The 20,494-nt window shown below is 36.9% G+C and overlaps 1 protein-coding gene across 4 annotated transcripts in view; it reads right to left on the reverse strand.

Moving 5' to 3' along the window:
* The window catches only part of USP15 (ubiquitin specific peptidase 15), a 60,506-nt gene that overhangs the window by 8,588 nt on the left and 31,424 nt on the right, over positions 1–20,494 (reverse strand). For 2 of the 4 annotated variants that reach the window (XM_054631992.2, XM_054631998.2), the window contains 5 exons: positions 17,737–17,820; positions 11,264–11,408; positions 2,340–2,513; positions 1,859–2,017; positions 957–1,181 (listed from right to left, as the gene is read on the reverse strand). In XM_054631992.2, coding sequence (XP_054487967.1) covers positions 957–1,181; positions 1,859–2,017; positions 2,340–2,513; positions 11,264–11,408; positions 17,737–17,820 — 787 coding nt within the window. The remainder of the gene's footprint in view (positions 1–956; positions 1,182–1,858; positions 2,018–2,339; positions 2,514–11,263; positions 11,409–17,736; positions 17,821–20,494) is intronic. The other 2 variants (XM_054631993.2, XM_077178873.1) reach the window with 1 other exon arrangement.

Here is a 20,494-nt window from a genome sequence, read left to right on the forward strand (position 1 = left end):
ATAATTTAGACTCACAAAAACTCTACTGAGCTGGTACTCTTCCCAAACTATTAATTCCAGCACAACCATCTCGCATGAATCACGTTCAACTACTTCAGTAGTTTTCAACTACTTTTTGTCCCCTGTGCAACTACTGTGCATCCCCTATTTTCACAATTAAATTTTTAGCAGGCTCATCTCCCATCAGTTAATACATCTCCCTTCACCTTCAAATTCCTCAACTCATACTGCCTTTGAGAACACTCTTTTCTCCCACTTTCCTTCTTATAGTACTGATTTCATGTGTCAGAGCCTTTTTGAACGCCTACCTAAGTGCCTGTGTTGTATTTTTTTCACTTATCCCCACTTACTGTATAAAGTACAGCTAGAACCATTTAATCATGGCTTGGTTATGATAACCTTATGTACATTTTTTCATGACATTCTAAGGTGTGTAATATCATCCCCTTCCTCAAGAACAGCAAAAGGGATACTCTTCACAAAGAAATCTCATCTGAAATGTTTTGACTGTGAGGTGAGAGACTACCCAATATAATTAGTCATGAGGTTTTTTTCCACCACTTATTACAAATATTTGCCTTTTATGATTAAGAAACCAAGAAATTAAGTCTTACAGATTAAGTATAGATATTTTTATAAACATAAAAATTCATCACAGCTGCTCTCAAATAATTATGTCAGCATACATTTTAAAGATTAAGAAGCCCTATTATAACAACCAGAGAAAGAAAATTGGTAAAGAAATTACCAATTCCTTCTTGAAACTATACAAGGTATGTAGAGTCTTCCTCGAGTATGTATAGTCTTCCCCACTTTCCTAAGTCAGACTTCAGAACACATACCAGAAAAATAAAGCTTGTTGGATTTGCTTATAAATTTGCACTGTGTAAAGGAACTTGGGTTCACTGTTAATGCCTCATGAATCAAAGTGTTTGTATATAAACTAAGCTGCTTACCTGCATAGGCTTTGCAAGTGGATCCATTCTAACTAAATAAACTTCCAAAGTGCGTTCTTTTTTCATGGGTAATGGAAGTGTCAAGTAACAAAAGGGATCAAAGGTTACAGATATTTTAGCACATTCAGGACAAACTAGAGTAGATTTAAAAAGGCCATGAAATATATCTACAATGATGGAATCATTTCTCTTTAAATGGTTTTCCCAGGCTTCTTCAGCAACCACCTGTAAACAAAGCATGATCTGGGTTATGACAAAGAAGTAGGAAATGAATAGTGAGAATCATTAGTAAAAGCCCTTGACAGAACATTTTCAGTAACCACCTAAACACAGAAATGTCGCTCCAAAGGACCCGTAAAGAATGTTACTACTATCAGGTTTGCAGGTTAAAAGATGTATGCTTTTCCTAGGACAGAGATCCTGCCAGTGGTATTACACAGTCTGAGAGTGACTTTCAAGTAGCTTGGAGGAAGACAAAAAGCAGATAAAACTACAAATTCCATCTGAATTAACTCATAACAAAAGAAGGGTTTCTCTAAAGTAAGAGTACTGGCGAGAGACAGAATGCTGCATCCTGCAGGTATAAAAATAAAAGAACAACAGAACAGGAATTGTTTTTTCAACTGAACTCAGAACTGAATTGAACAAGAACGATTATCTTAATGAAGTCTTAAAAAAGAACTTACCATCCTCCCATCCCCCCTCATTATCTTAAAAATAAACAGAAATTTACACAGTTTCTCAAGATGTCAATTTTAAAATTTTGTCCTATTTTCTGAAATGTCTCCCAGAAAAAGCCCCACATAATCAGTTTCCCAACCTTCCAGTGCATAATCATGTAGAAGTATCTTACAGCATACAACTTTGACTAAAATGAAGATGATCAGCTTCAAAATCCCTACCTTGTCTGGTCTCCCATCCGCATCCTTTAATTGAATGTAAGGCTTTTTCCTAATTCTATTCAAATCCTCATGTAAACCATCCAAGAGAAAAGCCAGTAGCTCTTGACAATCTTGTTGCTGATAACCAGAAAATTGTGGTGCAAATCGTCCCACTTGTGTCTAAAAAAAATAAATGCAAAACACTCCTGATACCTGAACTGTCAGAAAGAGTAGATACTTCTAAGATGTTATTGCAGCATATTGAAAAGGTAAAACTTGTAGTTATAAAAGGTAAGCTTTTCAATGGAGACAGGAAGTCAAAACTAATTCTCAAAGCACAAGTGACACCTACTGAAAAATACATTCAAGTGTTCTACCAGTGCAATGAATGAACTGCATACTGATAAACAGTACTTCATTTTTTTTTTTGCACATTTCTCCAAGTTTTATAAACGTAAAATTACAAAACCAAAACGTAATTCCATGTAATTTCCTTACTGACCTTAAATGCTCTTGGGGTAACATAGCTGTATTTTCCTGACCACATTTGCTTGATAAGCTCAGCATAAGATTTTGCTATTTCACCTCGCATTCCTAAAGGATTGTCAAAATTCAGCTCTTCTTGATATTTATCATTGAGGAAGTACTCTGTAAGAGGAGGCGTGTTGCTCAGACACTGCAAAAAATAATACAGACTTTTTAGAAAAGTGATTTGAATCAGTTCTACACAAAGAACGTTTTAATTTTGTTAAAGCAGCCATGAACTGCAATGTCTAGTGCCTGGAAGGAAAAGAGAAAAAAACCCTAAACAATCTTTTCCAGAAACAAATAATGGCTTTAAACCAAGACTGGCAACAGCTGTCATTACAAGTTATGCAAAGATAGTATCTGTCAAGAGCTTTACCTCAAAATTTATAAAACAGAGTAGTCCAAACAACCCACAGCATGACAACATAATTTGTATCAAGATTTAAAACGAACGAAACAAGGTGTTTCTTGAGACACAAATGGCTTTATGAAACTTGTTGCTGGAGGTTGTAATAGACGCGCAAAGTGGAGAGTGCACATGTTTGGAAGACAGAGGCAACAGGGCTTATTACTTCAAATTATAACATATTCAGAGCAATATTTGAAAAAAGATTTCTTTTATTTTGGCAGGAGAGGGAAGGTGAGGATGCTTGGCCTTTTCATTCTCTTTGTTAATATCAGCTTATGGATGCTGTTGGAGACAGCAATCTGTGCTAGAGTGACTAAAGTTCGAATCACAGTGCCGTAGCCCTTGCTATGTTCTTTTAAATCTTGTGATACAGTTTAGAGCTGAAATTAGTCCAAGGAAAGCAAGGACCTTGGTTTAGACTTACAGACAATTATACCAGTTTGTCTCTTCTCTCAGCATTTGGAGACAGCAGGATGTAATCACTGCAGTATGATTTACAATTTCACTTTCCATTTTTGTGTGTTTCTCTTCATACTCCTTTAAACATAAACATTTCCATCACTCAGGAGTAATCCCCATGCCATGCCTTAGCATATATTCTTAAGAGTTTGTTCATTAAATATTGTAAGCTTTTCTGCATTCTTTCCTTTATTAAAAGATTTGAGGAAAGGTCAAGTATTTCACCAGTCTCGTCTGCCTCTCTGTAAACAAGGAGAAGAGCTCCACATATGCTATTGCATAAGATACAAGAATTAGACTGGAAGAATTGCAACTTTATTGAGTAGGGCAAAAAAAAAAATATTCCTATGTCTGCCTATCATACCTGTGCAATATTACAAAGCAAAACCAGTCACATGCTGTAGAGAGCTGAGTTTCATGCCTATATCAAACTCCTTCCTTTCTCTTCCTCCTCACCTAAAGCTTTCAGGATCTGTCAACACTGCAAAAAAAAATTCCTGGTATTACAGACACTTTTGGACACTCGAGGTTGAAGCAATCTCATTTTCCTCTTGCTATATGGCAAAGAGATTTTACTTCCAGTAGTGCTGATCCCAACTCCCCCTACCGTGCAGATGTGTTGTCTTCTGGATGATTTTTGGGCTGGTTTAGGAAATGAAATCAGTTCAACTGTTCAGTTTAGTGTGAGGAATGTCCAACACAAGGAACTAAATAATGAAAAAATAGTATATTTTTCTACAGGTCTTTCTGTTAGTCAAGCATTATACAATGTCCTGACAATGTGGAGTCCATTAAGAAATAATTCAATAGTTTCTAGTTTTCACCTAATATACTGATTTTGTCACTTTCTCAGAATATTAATCAATATTTGTAGTACAAGTCAGGAGGATTACTACAGATAACTTCCTTTTTTTCCTTTAACAGTATTCACATTACAGCATAAGATGACACTAATGGTAGTACTGGAATGCTAAAATATCTATCGCAACACAGCAGGTTTTGAGGTACAGAGCTGACATATTTTTCTAAAATAACAGATACCAAAATTTTCAAAAGAGTCGCTTCTAGAGGAGCTAATAAAGTTGGCCATATATGCATTGATCTTTTCAATGTAAGTGACAAAGCTAAATGATTACAAACATGTTTCCTCTTTGAAAAGGTTGACAATGGAGAATTATTTAAGATCATGATTAAAATCAGAAGAAAAAAAGCATCCAGAAGCCAATTTGAAGGGAATCCTACATTCTTATTTTCTCATGTCATATGTTGTAGGTTATCAAGGAAGCCTTATGGAAAGTGCTTATTAAAACCAAGACAATCTACTGGATAGTTAAGTTACCAGATTTATGTGTCCTGTTCAACCTAGTCATTTGGGGTTTTCTGTTAGTTTCAAAACACAGACAATAAGTAAACTAAAAGTATACCAAAATGTGAGGAATAATAGCAGCCAAAATAGGCAAACAAATACAGTAAAACTATAGAAAACTGTCTTTGAACTAAAGAGCTAACAGAATGTCACTTCATTTCAGGTACTACTGTCTCTACAAGTTTTCTTTAACTAACAAAATTTCTGTAAAGTTCTCTGAACCTGAACTGATCATTTGAAAAGATCATGGAAAGTATAGAACAGAAGGCAGAAACTCCAAGAGACAAACCACAGGAGAAAAGGTTAATCTTCAGCATAACAAAGGTTAACACTGAAATTATACTTCCATATTACATATTAATAACCTGGAAAAAAGTTATTAAGATGCACAGGAAAATGAGAAAGAAATCATTATTTTTAGTGTTATGTACACATGCACATATATATATACACACACACATCTCAATGCTTTAGCCTCACTGGAATACTGTGTACAATACCAGCCCATGATAATGATTCCAAGTCTACCTGTCCTATGAAACCTTCATAGAAGGGGGAAATATAATAATAAAAATAGTCAAGTCATACTCTTCTAAATCTCTGTAGTTTAAGTATGGAATAATTCTGATGTAAGAGTTTGCACAGACCTAATTGAAAGAAAAGGAAAAAAAAAAGAATGAAGAGGGCCACCAAGACTGTGAGTGGCCTAGAAGCACTTGCCCTGTGAGAAAAGACTGAAGCATCAGGGCTTGTCCAGGCTGCAGAAGAGAATGTTTGAGGGAGGCCCAAGAGCAGCCCTCTAGTATCTCTATGAAGTTAAGGGGAAGATGGAACCAGGCTCTTCACAGTGGCACATACTAGGAAGAAAAGAAACAACGGGCATCAGTTGAAATATGAGAGGTTAAGAATATAAGGAAAAAAGTTTTCACTCTGAGAACAGTCAAGTAGTGGAACTAAGAGGCTCCACCTTCTTGGAAGGTTTTCAACATCCAACTGGATAAAGCCCTGGGCAACCCGCTCTGACCTCAGAACCAACCTTCTTTCAGCAGGAGGTTGCACCAGAAACCTCCTGAAGTTCCACAAATCATTCTATAATCCTATTTCCTTGTTCCCTTAGGAATTCTATAATTCCTAAGGGAACAAGGAAACATTTCTCCACATCCCATATGGAATATTGCACAAAAATAATGATAAAAATAAACTTCCAAAACAAAGAAAACATCACTACCTATCATGCCAGTGAACTGGGGAAATGAGGAGGAGACAGTAGGATCATTAATGGACATACTGAAAATTGAACAGTCCTCTAAGTGTCCTGGCTCTTCAGCTTCAGGTACTACTTATTAACAATTTTATGCAAATGACACTGAAGTTTCGTAGTTCATCTTTCTAACAAAAGACTAAGAGCTGCCAGACTGAAAAGAAGATCCAAGGCACAGGAAAAAAAGTGATTTACTTTACACCTACTTGTGTCTATCCTACTTTTGTCCGTATGCTATCAAACATGGCAAAAAGCGCTTAATTAAAACGCTCCTTAATCCAAACTCAACATGCCTATGGCAACTGAAGCAGAACTATAAAAACTTAGGAATTTCAGGTATTGGTGAAATATGCTATCTTTTGTCTAGATAAACTCACAGCCATAAGTAACTTCAGAGGGAATATTATTCAGCTTTCTGAAGAAAAAAAACTTCTGAAATAGCCATTTCAAAGCTCGTTCAGAAGTCAGGTGTATTTAATCACACTAACAGAAAAAATGCATCAAAATAAAAATCTTGGAAAAAATTGATCTTTTTAGTGAAAATATTTTTTTTTCCTTCTCATATTTTTTAATCACAAAATGAAAATTCTGGATCTCTCACATTTTCACTCTAAAAGAAAAAAAAACCCAAACATTTCCACAGAGCTCCAATCTGTAATATCCCACCAAAAGACGAAAGTAATACTTGGGAAACATCCACAGGTGGCAGCACAGCAATGCTTAATGAGACTCATTTTTTCTAATTTATTTTCAGCTCAGAATATACCTATGTACCTAAGTGAATGTGAATGAAAAATCTGCTTGACAAATATTTTTTGTAATATGGGTTCAAGTAGTCATAATACTATCTACTTCATAAAATCTACATATCTTTTGTCTTTCCTGTTTTATTTATGCAAAAATAGATCTGCAAAAGCAGACATTTAGGCCAAAGTAGAAAAAATTCAAGCCTTAGATGTTTACACTGAAATAAAATAAATACATAGAATACTCCGTTCAAAAGAATCTGAAAAAAACCTATACAAAGATTCCTTTACAACCAAAATAAGAATACCAAATTATTGCTTTTTTTAAATTAAGGAACAGTGGTAAGAGAACAGCACTTGGGAGATAGACAATGGTATTTTAACCTTCTTGGCCTTACTCTAATTCAGCTTGCAGCTGTCTATAATCCCACAGAGGATCTTACCTATTTCTTCATCATCTGTCCTCCAGTTGTCCTGAGCTTCTTAACACTGAAAACCTCTACTTGGAAGGGCAAAGGTCCCCACAATAATCACTTGGAGGGATAAAGGGTCAAGCCTAACCTATAGATTGAAGAACTACTAAAGAACTTGCAACAAAATTTAAGACATTGCCAGGATTTTCACACTTCTACCTAGTGTGTTTACAGGGCAAGAACCTTCACACAAATTTGTCAGACTCAGGAGACGAAGCTGTGTGAAGGAATTGTCCCTCTTTGTCAAGGAACATTGATAACAGCTCTGATGCAAACTTTCTTCACTGTACATCAGACAGGACCAAAGAGAAGCTGTGTGATAAATGCAGTGGTTTTTGAAGCAGAAATGGCTCCTATGTGAACACTCAAGGGCCTCAATGCTCCCTCCCAAGCAGAGAGATCTGAGAGAAGTGGCAATCAGCTGGAAAATGGATCAACCAAACTCTGCTTTGGTTGAAGGAAGCTACACTGATCACACCCAGCATGAATGGAAGGGATCGAAGCAAAGCTTTTGGTACATTAATGGAATCAAAACCATTTCAGAGTCTAGTACTCTACATTAAACTATTTTGTTTAAAGAAAACACATTTATCCAGAAAACCAGCCCTGTGTTAGCACAATTGTGAAGGAATACACCTTAGGGGGATAGGTAAGATAAAGTAGGTGACCAGAGCAGATCAGAGAATCACAGAATAGCGGAGATTAGAAGGCATCTCTGCAGATTCTCTGGTCCAACCCACTTGCTCAAAGACAGGTCACCTAGAGCAGGTTGCCTGGGACTTCAGTTCGGTTTTAAGCACCTTCAAGAACGGAGGCTTCACAGTTTCCCTGAGAACCATTTTCTACTGTCTGATAAATCCCATTTTAGAACAAAGTTTCCTATATTTAGGAATTGCATATGCTTCAGTTTGTGCCCATTGCCTCTTTTTCTTAGTGGGCACCGAGGAGAGTTTGGCTTAGTTTTCTTTACTTTTCTCTACCAGGTACTTCCAAAAAATGGTAAAATCACCCTGGAGTCTTCTCCAGGTTGAACAGCCCCAGCTCTCTGTCTCTCCACACAGGTCAGATGCTGCAATCCTTGGTCACCTGTGTGGTCTCTCACCAGACTTGCTCCCTAAACTCTCTGGGGAGCCCAGACGTGAACTCAGAACTTGGAGGGTGTCTCTCCAGTGCTGAGTGGAAGGATCACCTTTTTCAGCCTACTGGCAATATTCTTTGTGCAGCCTGGGATGCTGCTGTCTGCCCTGGCCACAGGAACACACTGCTGGCTTTTTGTCCAGCAGGATCCTGGGTGCTTCTCTGCCAAGCTGCCTTCCATCCAGCCGCTGACCCCCTGCTGCAGTAGGGGGGGTACCGGTTCCTGGGGCTGTTCTCCCCAGGCACAGGGCTCTGCATGTCCTGGGATTGAACTTCATGAGGTTCCAGCCCACTGAAGTCCCTCCGAATGGCAGCACAGCCATATGATATAGCAAATCCTCATTGCAGATTTGTGTGATCTCTTATCTTGCTGAGGGTGTCCTCCATCACCCAGGTAAATGCCTAGAGCAGCCAATATTCCCCAGCAGAATTCTCGGTTTTGCCATTCACATACTATTTGGGCCCATTTTTTTGTTGCTTCCAAGACTAAGACAGATCAAAACATATTCAGAGTGCTCCAGCTATAGGCATAATAATCCAATGTTACTTTGATAAAACATGAAATTAATAGCAAATTAGCAAAGCGAAATGCACGCTTTCTGTGTAACTGAGAAAAGATGAAAGTGGTGGCAAGAGGAAGACTGCAGCCTGTCACACCTCAGTGAAGAACATATACTTTCACTAAACTGCACTTCCATGGATTTCTTAGATGACATTAAACTCTGAATAGTACTTTCACTGAGACATACAGTAGGATGAACTGAAAGATACACTTCCTTGCTAAGAAAGCCACTAAATAATGCATTTGAAAAAACACACCTTCAAGGACATATTAAAGGTACTATGCCAAACTAAAAGCTACACTGCTCAATAAACACCTCATTTTCTTACCTAGAGCACTGTCTTGGTAATCAGCAAACCTGTGTTTATTAATTTACACTACAGTTTCTCAGAATTATTTGAAAACTTAATTCTCTAGATGTAACTGAAAAGCAATGAAGTCAAAGCTGATTTAATTTCTAATGCAGACCTCAGAATGAAATCTGTTTAACACAATGGGATAATGATATGATGTGTAACAAGTCTGTTATACTGCACAGGACTCCTAAAGGCAAAAACCCATGCTTCAAATTCTAACTTAAAGGTTACTTTTGAATTACATACATGCAAATCACATATACCAGCTCAATTAAGGTTTGAATGAGTAAATAAAATTATCCTTATTTAATCAGTATAGCCTGATGAACAAGGTAGAATCATCAAAAAAACTTTAGCAAGAATATTCTTTGAATTCAAACCTAAAACATAATTCTGGTTGATGCACAAGACAAAACCACATGCTTTTCTTTCCAACAACACAATGACACAATTCAGTAATCATGAGAGGTTATGTGTAGCATTTTTAATTAGAATGGACACTGCAAAATGTGTGTCCTTCCCCCTTTCAGTTTAGCCATCTTTCACAAAGCATGCTAAAAAAATATTTAATTTCTGCACTGTTCAACTGCTCTTCAAGTATCTTCATGAAAACATTTTTACAAACAAGTTTAGTTTTATGGATGCCTTGTATCAATAAGTATGGAACAAGCATGGAATTACCCTATATACCACTAACAGGTGAAGGCTGACAGGCTAGAAAGCAATTTTGCATTATGACCCAGCAGTTCTTTTCTGTGGAAATGTGATCCTGCCGTTCATCCCCATGGAGAAGGTATCCAGCTGCAAACTGGGCTGTATTAGCAACTGCAGTCAGAGGCAAAAGGGAGCAAATCTTCCCCTCCATTTGGAACTTGTGAGACTGCTGCAGGAGCACTGTCCAGTTTAGGGCTCCCCAGTGTAAGAAAGAGCAGAGAAAGGACACCAATGTGGTCAAGGGACTGAACAACAATATACAAGGAAAGGCAGAGCTGTATGCATTAGTTCAATCCGAGGAAGACAAGACTAAGGGGAGAGCTTTTGGCTCTCTGCAGCTACCTAAGAGGAAGCTACAGAAAACTAAGGCCAAATGATTCATTGATTGTCATCACAAAGAAGGGACAGAAGTATCTACACACACTATGACACTCTGGAACAGTGTGTTTTTTCTTCTGAACAAATTTCAACAGCTTCATACAAATGTAGCTGAAATTCCTTTTTTACTCCAACAGGCTAAATAACGACTGCAATGTTTGGGTTGTAGTTTTGGGTTTTCTTTAATTTTACCCAAAGAAATCATAAACATAGGCCAAGAACTCTTGTCATGACCAAGGAGGAAACGAGGATAACTATGCAGCATGCTTGGTTAAGATCTAATATTTTCATACTCAGCAGGAAAATATGTGAACAAGAACTTAAATATACATAACAGTTCTGTTGACAGAAGACTGCTCCAACAACAAAAGGTGAATTCGAGAACTAAACATAACCAAACAAAACTCCTAGTTCTGACTGTCAATTATTCAGCAACTGCAGCTTCCATTTAAAATTAGAACACTAAGGTTTCTTCATCTTGGTAGAGGAGTATTAGATATACTAGTACTTCTCTTGCATTCATAGCAAAGAACAAGCGAATGCATTCCTGTAAAATATCCCATCCATGAAATAGCTATTCTGAAAGGTCAAAGGAAAATATTTTCCAAGGTTCCTGCATGTTAACCTGTGCAATAAAAGTACATAATGAGTGAGAAATAAAGGCCCAGTAATCTATCAGTCATCTACTTTTTGACACTTTTTTCAGTACTGCAATTGGTACTCAAGTGCATTTCAAAAGGAAAAGGCAGTTTTTGTAACATAATATGAATGGCAATTACTACAAAAAGCAAAGAATCCAACTTCAAGAGTTCACTCATGTAGAACACTGGTCAAACCTCTTTCTGACATTGAGCATTATGAATGCAGCTATGTAAATCAACTTTTAAAGTAGACCAATAAAGATGTATTATTTCTTCACTTTAAATCTTATCCCGCTACTTATCAGATCTCTTAATATCAGTTTTGAAAATGACAAAATAAAACAAGATACTATTTTCAAGTAATAACACTAGCTGATTTTATTCTAAGGTACATACCTGAATTGCTGAATTCATGAAACATGTATTCCCCAAGTTACTCAAGCCACACAGGCCTGGCTGCTCATTGTGTCTTCCTGGCTCTGAATAATCATAATTCTTATAAGCAGTATATGATGGGAGACAATAGTTTGAATTTTTCACACTGTAAGAAAACAAGACATCTTTCACAATGTAAACATGTACTCTATAGTACTTTAAAGCATACAAGTACTTTATAGACTTAAATGATTAAAAATGTTAAACTAACTTTTGCGAACAAGTAAAGATTTAAAACACTTAACTTTAATGTAATTACATTAATGTCAATTTAAATGTCACCAACAACCAAAATCAAACGTACTGCAGTAACTGCAATTATTACATCCCTACCCATTTTTTATGGGAGCAGCTTCACAGCTTACTCTATTCTTCATTGTTCTATCATATTTAAAACACTCAGACTTTAGACACCACCAGCAGCAATCAATCATTTATGTTCCTTTTGCATCCTGCAACTGCAAGAGTGAGGTCGGTGGGAATGGGAATGCAGAGTTACAGGTGAAAGCTGAGATTTCCAAGGCCACTGTGGCATAGCTGCCTCACTGCATCAGACAGTCTATTTATAGCTTCCCTGCTAGGACAGCACAATCCAGCATGCAAATGCAGAAAAGCCTTGAGAGGTAAAGGAATGCGCAAAATGCCTTGCAACAACTTCAGTATAAATCTATGCTGCATTTGTTTGCAGACAGAAGGAACTGCAGAAGACTGAAATAGGTAAAATGATGAGATTTAAAACAATTTGTTTCCAGATGAAATACAAAAATATCAAATATAAACTAACCCTCAGAACAGTAAAGTGAGAATATCTGAGAACACTAGAAAGGTTAAGAAATCTTGTAAGGAAATGTTTTGCAATATGTTAGAAAAAACCAAGCAACCACAACCACTTTAACCATTTCAGGCGCTGATCATAATGAAATCTGTGTGACAGCAGCTTTATCTAAAGTTCAGGAGTATTTCTGCAGCTATTAAGCATCATTCATATTAGAACATAAACAAAAATTTGAAAGTCAGATGCTAAGAATGAAGGAAAAATATGTTGTGCAAAGAATCAATCCCGATAAAAAACTGAGATTCGTAATTGCAAAAGTCTGAGGATGCAAGTGCCCAAAGGTTAGACTCCAGCCATTACTCCTGAACACTATCATGCCCTTTTACTGAATTCCAACTGTCTCCTCAGTGCACAATTACTCACTTTTCATAAATAACTATTGTTTTTTAATGAAGTTATTAAAAATTTCAAACAGACGGGGATGAAAATTTCTCCCTCTTTCAATGGTCTTAGAAATTTGTGTAGTTTACAGCTCCACTGTCCATAAAGCTGCCGTTATCACACTTTTACATCTGCTCATTTCTTTTTAATAGCTGACTTTCCCATTAGTCCTTCCCTTTTCTATAGATATGCATTTTCTCTGCTCTCTGGCTTGCCCCCAAACTAGCTAAGAGGTATTGTTTTCACTGGTCATTCTTGATGGAAAAAACCCTATAAAGTTAGCATTCATCCACGTATGAGAGATCCCCAGGAAAAATTACCTTCAATCGCCCAGCTGCAGCCCAGTTACTGCAGTGAACTCCAATTCCCTTAGGCTGGTAAGCCTTAGCTCCCCCAGGAATCAAAACCACAAGCTTGCCACTGGTGCTAATGCAACCCCCACAATACAACCAATCCAGCAGTGCACAGCAGTAACAGCAATGCACACACACAGGGTACACAACAAGCTTCTACACTTTCAGCCTTGCTTCCTTCCTACTGCTGTCCTGACCTGACTTACAGATAACACTGTTCATATGCTTAATAAAAAAGAAATCTCTTTGAAATTTAGATGTAGGGGTAATGAACAAATTGAATGTAATTCTTCTAGGGATTTTCATTTTTATTTCCTTCTCTGCAGCTTTCCCTCCTTCACAAATTGACAACTTTGGAGGGACACTAGAAAGCTAAGGAAATGCAACTGGTATTTTGTGGCTGTAGCTTACTCATGTGAAAGATTTTCTCAAATTAGCTGAGTACCATGACGATAATTTAGTTCAAGATAATTGCAGTGCAGATAGATGCAGTGTGTATTTACTCTAAGGGACAAACTGTCAGTTTACTTCTCAAAAGGGAAAGGAGCTCTTTTATCTTCTGTACTGGCCCACAGAAATATATTTGAGAGGTTTAGAGATTAATGTTACCACTCATCCTGTGAGTCAGGTCTATTAATTTATTTTTATTTCATGGTTCTATGATATTTTATCAAAACATCCTACAAAACACTGCCTACTGTTTGGAGGATACTAGGAGATGTCTCTTTACAGCTCCATCAATTTGCAAACTGTTTTGTTGTGGAAAAATTATTTTTATATAAATTACATTGTTGCTTTGCTTTTTATGCTTTTAAGATGGATGAAAAAGAAATTATTATTAACAGTCAATAATAAGTAGCTAACAATGGAAAGCAAAGAAAGATGCAAGTTAAGTCTACACTAATTTAATTCAAACAGAAATATCCTAGAAAAAGTAACTTGTGATAACTGTGTGTCCCCAAGCCTCCAGCTGCTTTTCCTGCAAAACCTTCCTAACTTTAAGGAAGGAACCATGCAGGGAAAAGCAGAGGGCTAGGATTAGGATAAGCCAGTCAAGTAAGAGCAGTAACAGAAAGAAAATACTAACAGTTCTTACAAAAAATAGCTTCACAAAAGTAAGGCAAGATCTGAAAACATGAAACCATCTTCAGACCCTTGAACAGAGCTCTTGAAATGGCAAAAATGGTAAAGGAGGTTTCCAAATGAGATTTTACTATCTGTAGATCTATAAATTTTGAACTGCATGTGCTAGATCTGAAATGACTTGTTTGTACCTTCTGTATGTGCCTTTAGACATTAAAGCAGCTTTCAAACAGTGATGACAAACCCAGAGCACTCACTGTACAGTTAGAGCTCTGTGAAGCATCGATGTTGAACAGAGAAGACTGGAAAAGCATCACTAGAATTGAAAAAGACCTAATTTGACAGAGGAATGCCATGTACCAACGGGTACATACATAAAAGAATTTGAGTTGCAATGAGTACAGAAAATTAGAAGTTGAGAAGACTTACTGAGCTCTGTAATATTTCAACCATTTTAATGCACTGCCAATGTATTTTTGTGACCAGCCCCTTTAAGAAATCTATTATCAGGTTTCATCAGATTTTAGAGATACCTGAAGCAGTAGGAGAGGCCCATGTCACTACATAAAGATAACTATGTTTATTTTTTGCTCATTATCATTGTCTGGAAAGCAAAATATAACATTATATTTAAATTGCCTTTGTCATAATATTTGGTTATGTATCAGGTACAACATGAAGAAACTGTTTTTAGAGGTAATGCAATGTAATTAACACTTATACTTCTTAGAATAAGCATGTTGAAATATACCACACATATAAACAAAGCTGCCCTTGACAGGCTGACACCACTAAATGATGCAAACAAGTCATTTTAGGAGCCTAAAGCAATGGTTACAAATGAAGGAAACAGAACAACTTCCCACTTAATTCCCCAAGCAAAATCCCTGTTCAGGTGTTTTTAATCTCCATTCCACATAATTTAAAAAACACTGTATATGATATGTATTGCTTTATTAACAACAATAAACAGAAATTCCAGTAAGACCTAAAAGATGCATGTCTCTCCCTGCTCTTCTGAATCCATTAACACACACTATGCTAATCCTCCTGTGTTATTCTTTCAGTAAGATCACCAGTAAAGGCAAAAGAACATCAATGATCAATTATTTGGAATCCTCCATTCCATCAAAGGCAAACTCACATTTACATAAATGAAGGCTTCAGACTGGATAAAATTTGCACAAGCTGTTTCTGGTATCTAATGTACAACTACCTTAACACAAAATTAAGTATCTACCAATCTGAGGCTTACTCTTACACAGAACACCTCCTGGATTAGAAAAACATTACAGAAATGTGTACCATATAAAAAAACCATGAATCTTTCAGGTTTTTAACATAACTTGTACTCTACAGGTGAGCTCTAGTAATTGCAAAAGCAGATTTGCAATGACTACTATTTACGACCATTAATACACACAACCTGTTTGATTTTTTCTGCCTTATAAATCATATTTGTCAGCTAAAATTATCTTCAAACCAAATGCTGGTATCTCCTTTAGAGTCACAGCATCTCATGCCCATATGGGGATGCCAAGAGGTTCTAGAAAGCTACAAATGTATAATTTCACTAACGTACTAAGGACAAGGTGCAATATAATATAAATAAGGCAGAAGCATAAGCATGGAAATAAATTCAAGACAAAGTTGACATTAAATAGTTAACTAAGATAGTAACAAAGATAGTATTATTAATTAATTAAAAAGAAATACTTTCTTAGACAAGGAAATATTTGCAAGAAGAGTGGAACATTCTGAACTCACAATTATATAACAGAATTAAATACAGAAATGTATCTTCCAATTTAATATTTGAAGCCAAGAATTCTTAATGCAAAAGTATGTATTTTAAAGTACAAAGTATATAATGGATATGACTTCATCACTGAACACAGACTCTGAGATAAGTGCTGCTAAAGATTAATCTGTATTACATCTTATATTAAATTATTAATTTGTGATTTATAAAATATTTTTAAGTCATCATAATTGGATTACTGCATTGTAAGGAAAACCATATACTTCTGCACTGAATATCTGTCTCAGATAACATCCAGATGTACTGTGTTTTGATAGAGAAGAGAAAAATGACTGGTATTTCATAATACTACAGAGTACATGTACCTATTAACTCATTTACAAATGCTTAAGTTATAGTCAAATCACTTAAAAGGACCAATTCCTTACCAAATCTAAAACTTATATGACTTCATTTTAAAAATGTATTTCTGTTGAAAATTAGAACTTGTAAAATAACAACAAACAAACATACCTCTAAACCCCAAAATTTTTTCTCAAGTTCTAAAAGCTCACCTTTTGGCTCCAAAATAAACCAAGAAATAAAATTAAAATCAGGTAAATTGTGTGAACAAACTATCTTTAAAAGTTGCAATAGCTGGCAACAAGTTTCCTAAGTGCCTCCTAAAAATAACTATATCACCAGCAAGAAGCTAACATAAAAAAAAAAAATAAAAAGAAAATAAGAAAGCCTTGATGGTTTGATTTAAAAACACAGCTCCCTAAAAAAGTGTCACTGTTAAGTGCTGTGCTTGGCAATAGCACTGCCTTTTGCCTAAACACTGGGAGAAGAAGAAATTAGTTCTCAGCTGAAGGCTCAGCTCTGATCAAGTAACTTTTTGCACAATCATATATACAAAACTCTTCCTATTTACGACACATTCACACACAGAGTACAATAGATTGCAGTTCATTACACAGATTTCAACTTTCAACAGTGAGAGTTGGGGCTACTCACAATTGGTAGAAGCACAAGTGACACTTCACCCCTTAGGAAAAATCACTTCTGATAAGTGCAGTATTTAACTGGAAGATATTGTATATTTAATGTTTATGTCACCTTTTTAATATTTAACATCTTCAAATGTGATCACAAAATGCATGTTTAGAAAAATACTAAAAATTTTAATGAATTGTAAGAGTAAAGTTCTTCAACTTCCCTCAGCTTCCATTAAACATGAGTGCTCTTTGGTTTCAAGCATTTCAAAGATGCTCCATTATCTGCCAAAGTGAAATAATTCCATGGTTTTCTATATTCACCAACTTTTTTTATAGTTGTGTACTGTAACAACAACAACAAAATTACACAAAAAGTTGGCCGATGCAATAGAAAAGCTCTTCTTTTAGAGTTTTATCCCATTATTTATTTTAAAAACCTTCTAATTTGGAATATAAAGGGTAAATAATGTAAAAGTGAGAAGTCTCTTACTAAGCCTTTGTTCACTGCAAAAGTCAAGCACACAGTCTGATCTCTCTCAAGACTTCTAGCACTAAGAAAGAGAAGTTAAGCTGCTGGCTACATTACAGCTAACACGATTCAGCTGTCATGATTTGGAATCTAAGTGTAATGGTACATAGGCTGCTCTAACACCTTAGGAGCAATAAACAAGGAAAACCTGATCATAAGGATAAGTACTTTATACCTTTCTCGTTGTCCATTTAAATTCAGGCAGGATAATAATAGCAACAATGTATTTTCAGAATTATAAACTCTAAATGAAATCTATACCTTTCCTTACAACTGCTGAAATTCTTTTTAGTGTCTTCCCTGCTCAAGAGTAAGAGTTACAAACATTTCTAATATTGTTTCATTTCTTGGTGTCAGCATTACCTATGCTATGAAATAGTAACCAGTAACAATTCACAAGCCAAATATTGCAAAGCAATTCAAAATCCTTAAGAGAGGAGTTATAATACATTGAACTTTGTTTATATTACACTGGGGTAATTAATTAAAGAATGTTTTAAGGTATATTGCTTACTTTCTGTTGTTCATGTTGTTATAATTATTTGATAGAGATGGAGAGATCTTTGGTAAAGTTGAAAAATTGGATGCACCTGGGGACCTTTAAAAATATGAAAATGATAAATTAGACAAAAATGCTGAGATATAAAAAACTGTGAAAGAAAGATAACAAATGAATGAAGCAGATAAACAAGCATGGAAAAGAAATACTTTTTTAGAAGTGGGCAAAGCACTAAAAATACCCAGGACATGCAGCCCTCAGAATCTGCCTTTTAACACTTGAAATGTTTCACAGTACTTAAAACTTCCATAACTCGTTGAAGAAACAGAGATATTAAAAACCAAAAGAAAGCACTGGCCACTGTGCAGAAAAAAAAAAAAAAGTTTTCAGCTTATAGGACAACTGTAGATATTCTGATGTTCTAGAACTTAAAATGTGAAGTTTCTAATGTGGGAATTTTATTAATTTTTCATTTCAAACTAAATGGATGTTGAGATGAGATATGAAAACGATCAAGATAAATACTTCACATTAATTTAACAGCAGCATGGAACCATTTAGTTAAAACTGTCTCAGTAATATTGTTGGAAAATTTCAGGATATTATGATGCACAACACTGGATTTTTCAAAACTTTTTTTTTGCCAAAAAGATAAGCATTATCACTTATCCCCATGGTTTAGGACTACTTTAAAATACAAGAATAGTGATTATTTTCATCACAAAGACTTCTGAATACAACAAATGCAATATTTCCAACTATCCTGCAGTGTATTTTTCTCGAGTAAATCTTACAGGTGCACAAGGAAAAGACAGCATACTCAAAGGAGTTCATGTAACTTCCTGGTTTTGTGGGCTCTATGTAACTCCAACTGAATTGGGAGTTCTGGCTGTCATTGAAAAGCTTTGAAGTAAACATCGCTTTATTAAGAGAAGAACTGCATGCTCAGGACTTTTTAAGCACCTTTCAAGAACTAAACTCCATAAGGAAATGAACGTTTTTACACTGGGAATTTTTCCAAGTATATCTTCACATTTGTTTTCAACTTTCTGTTAATAAACCTTTTCCAAAAGAAAAGTTGCCAGGGAAGGGGAACCTCAATCCACACCACTCACACCAACTGATGCCAGAGCTAGCAAGAGTTGCTGCTGCCCAGAGCCTGGAAAGGGTTTGGAGGTCAGGAGTAATGAACCTGAAGTACACCACAAAAGAACTCCAGCCACTGCAGCCAGCACCAGCTTTGTTGAGGGTCCCGCTTAAATGCCTCCATGCAAATGCACAAGAAGGGGCAAAACACAAGAGGAGCTGGAGATGTGCGTGTGCCTGTGAGGGGTGTGGTCCTATTGCCATCACTGGCAAATAAATAGTGGGATGGCTACTATTCCTGGTGTGTTGGAATGAAAAGATATAGACTCTTTAGGAAGGACAGGCAGAGGAACCTCTTGGGAGCTCCTCTTAGGGATCCATGATCCCTTATATGTAAGGAATAAAGGGTGGGCAGGGACAGACAACATTATAGTGGGGCTCTGCTATGGGCCATCCAACCAGGAAGACTGAGGAGATGGTTGGTGACAGCCAACATATTGTCAACTAAGGGCAAATATTGTCAGACTAATTTCCTGGCCTTCTAAAACCAAACAGACAGGTGGATGAGGGAAGACTGACATCATCAGTCTGGACTTCTGCCAAGCATTAGACACTGTCTCTAAGCTGGGGAGACAGATTTGACAGATGGACCACTTGATGGATAAGGAACCAGCTGCATGGTTGCACTCAAGGAGTTGTGGTCAATGACTCCGTGTCCAAGTGGAAACCAGTGGTACTCCTCACAAATCAGTACTGGGACCAGTTCTGCTTAGCAGTGACATGGACAGAGGGATTGGTGCACGCTCACCAAGTTTGCTGTTGACACCAAGCTGTGTTGTGTGGTTGGCATGCTGGATGGAATGAATGCCATCCAGAGGGACCTGGCTTGAGAGATGTGCTGATGCAAATTTCATGAGTTTGATAACAACAAATGCAAGGTCCTGCACTTGGGTCAGGGCAATCCCAACCACAAGTACAGACCCCACAAAGAATGAATCAAGAGCAGCGCTAAAGAGAAAGAACTGGGTGTGCTGGTGGATGAGAAGCCCAACATAACCCAGCAATGTGAGCTCACAGCACAGAAAGCCAACTGTATCCTGGGCTACATTGAAAGCAGTGGGACCAGCAGGGTGAGGGAGGTGATTCTCCCCCTCTGCTTTGCTCTTGTGGCACCCCATGGAGTGTGGTGTTCATCTTGGGGACCACGACATAAAGACATGAACTTGCTGCAGTGTGTCCAGGGCAGGGCCACAAGATGATCAGAGATCTGGAGCACTTTTCCAATGAGGACAGATTGAGAGAGTTGGAGCTGTTCAGCCTGGGTTGACTGAGAAGAGAAGGCTCTGGGGAAACTTTAGAGCAGCTTTCCAGTTCCTAAAGTGGGCTATGAAAGCTGGAGAGGGACTTTTTACAAGGGCATGTGGTCATTGGACTAAGGAGGAGTGACTTTAAACTGAAAGAGAGTAGGTTTGGATTAGACATTAGGAAGAAATTCTTCTCAGTGAGGGTGGTAAGGCACTGGAACAGGCAGAGAAACTGGATGGCCCATCCCTGTAAGTATTTGAGGTCAGGTTGGATGGGGCTCCACACAACTCAGTCCATTTGAAGGTGCCCCTGGCCAAGGCAGGGAGAAGAAATTAGATCAACTTTTAAGGTCCCTTCCAACCTAAATCATTCTATGTATCAC

The sequence above is a fragment of the Agelaius phoeniceus genome, chromosome 5 (genome assembly GCF_051311805.1).
Source record: "Agelaius phoeniceus isolate bAgePho1 chromosome 5, bAgePho1.hap1, whole genome shotgun sequence".
Taxonomy (NCBI): Eukaryota; Metazoa; Chordata; class Aves; order Passeriformes; family Icteridae; genus Agelaius; species Agelaius phoeniceus.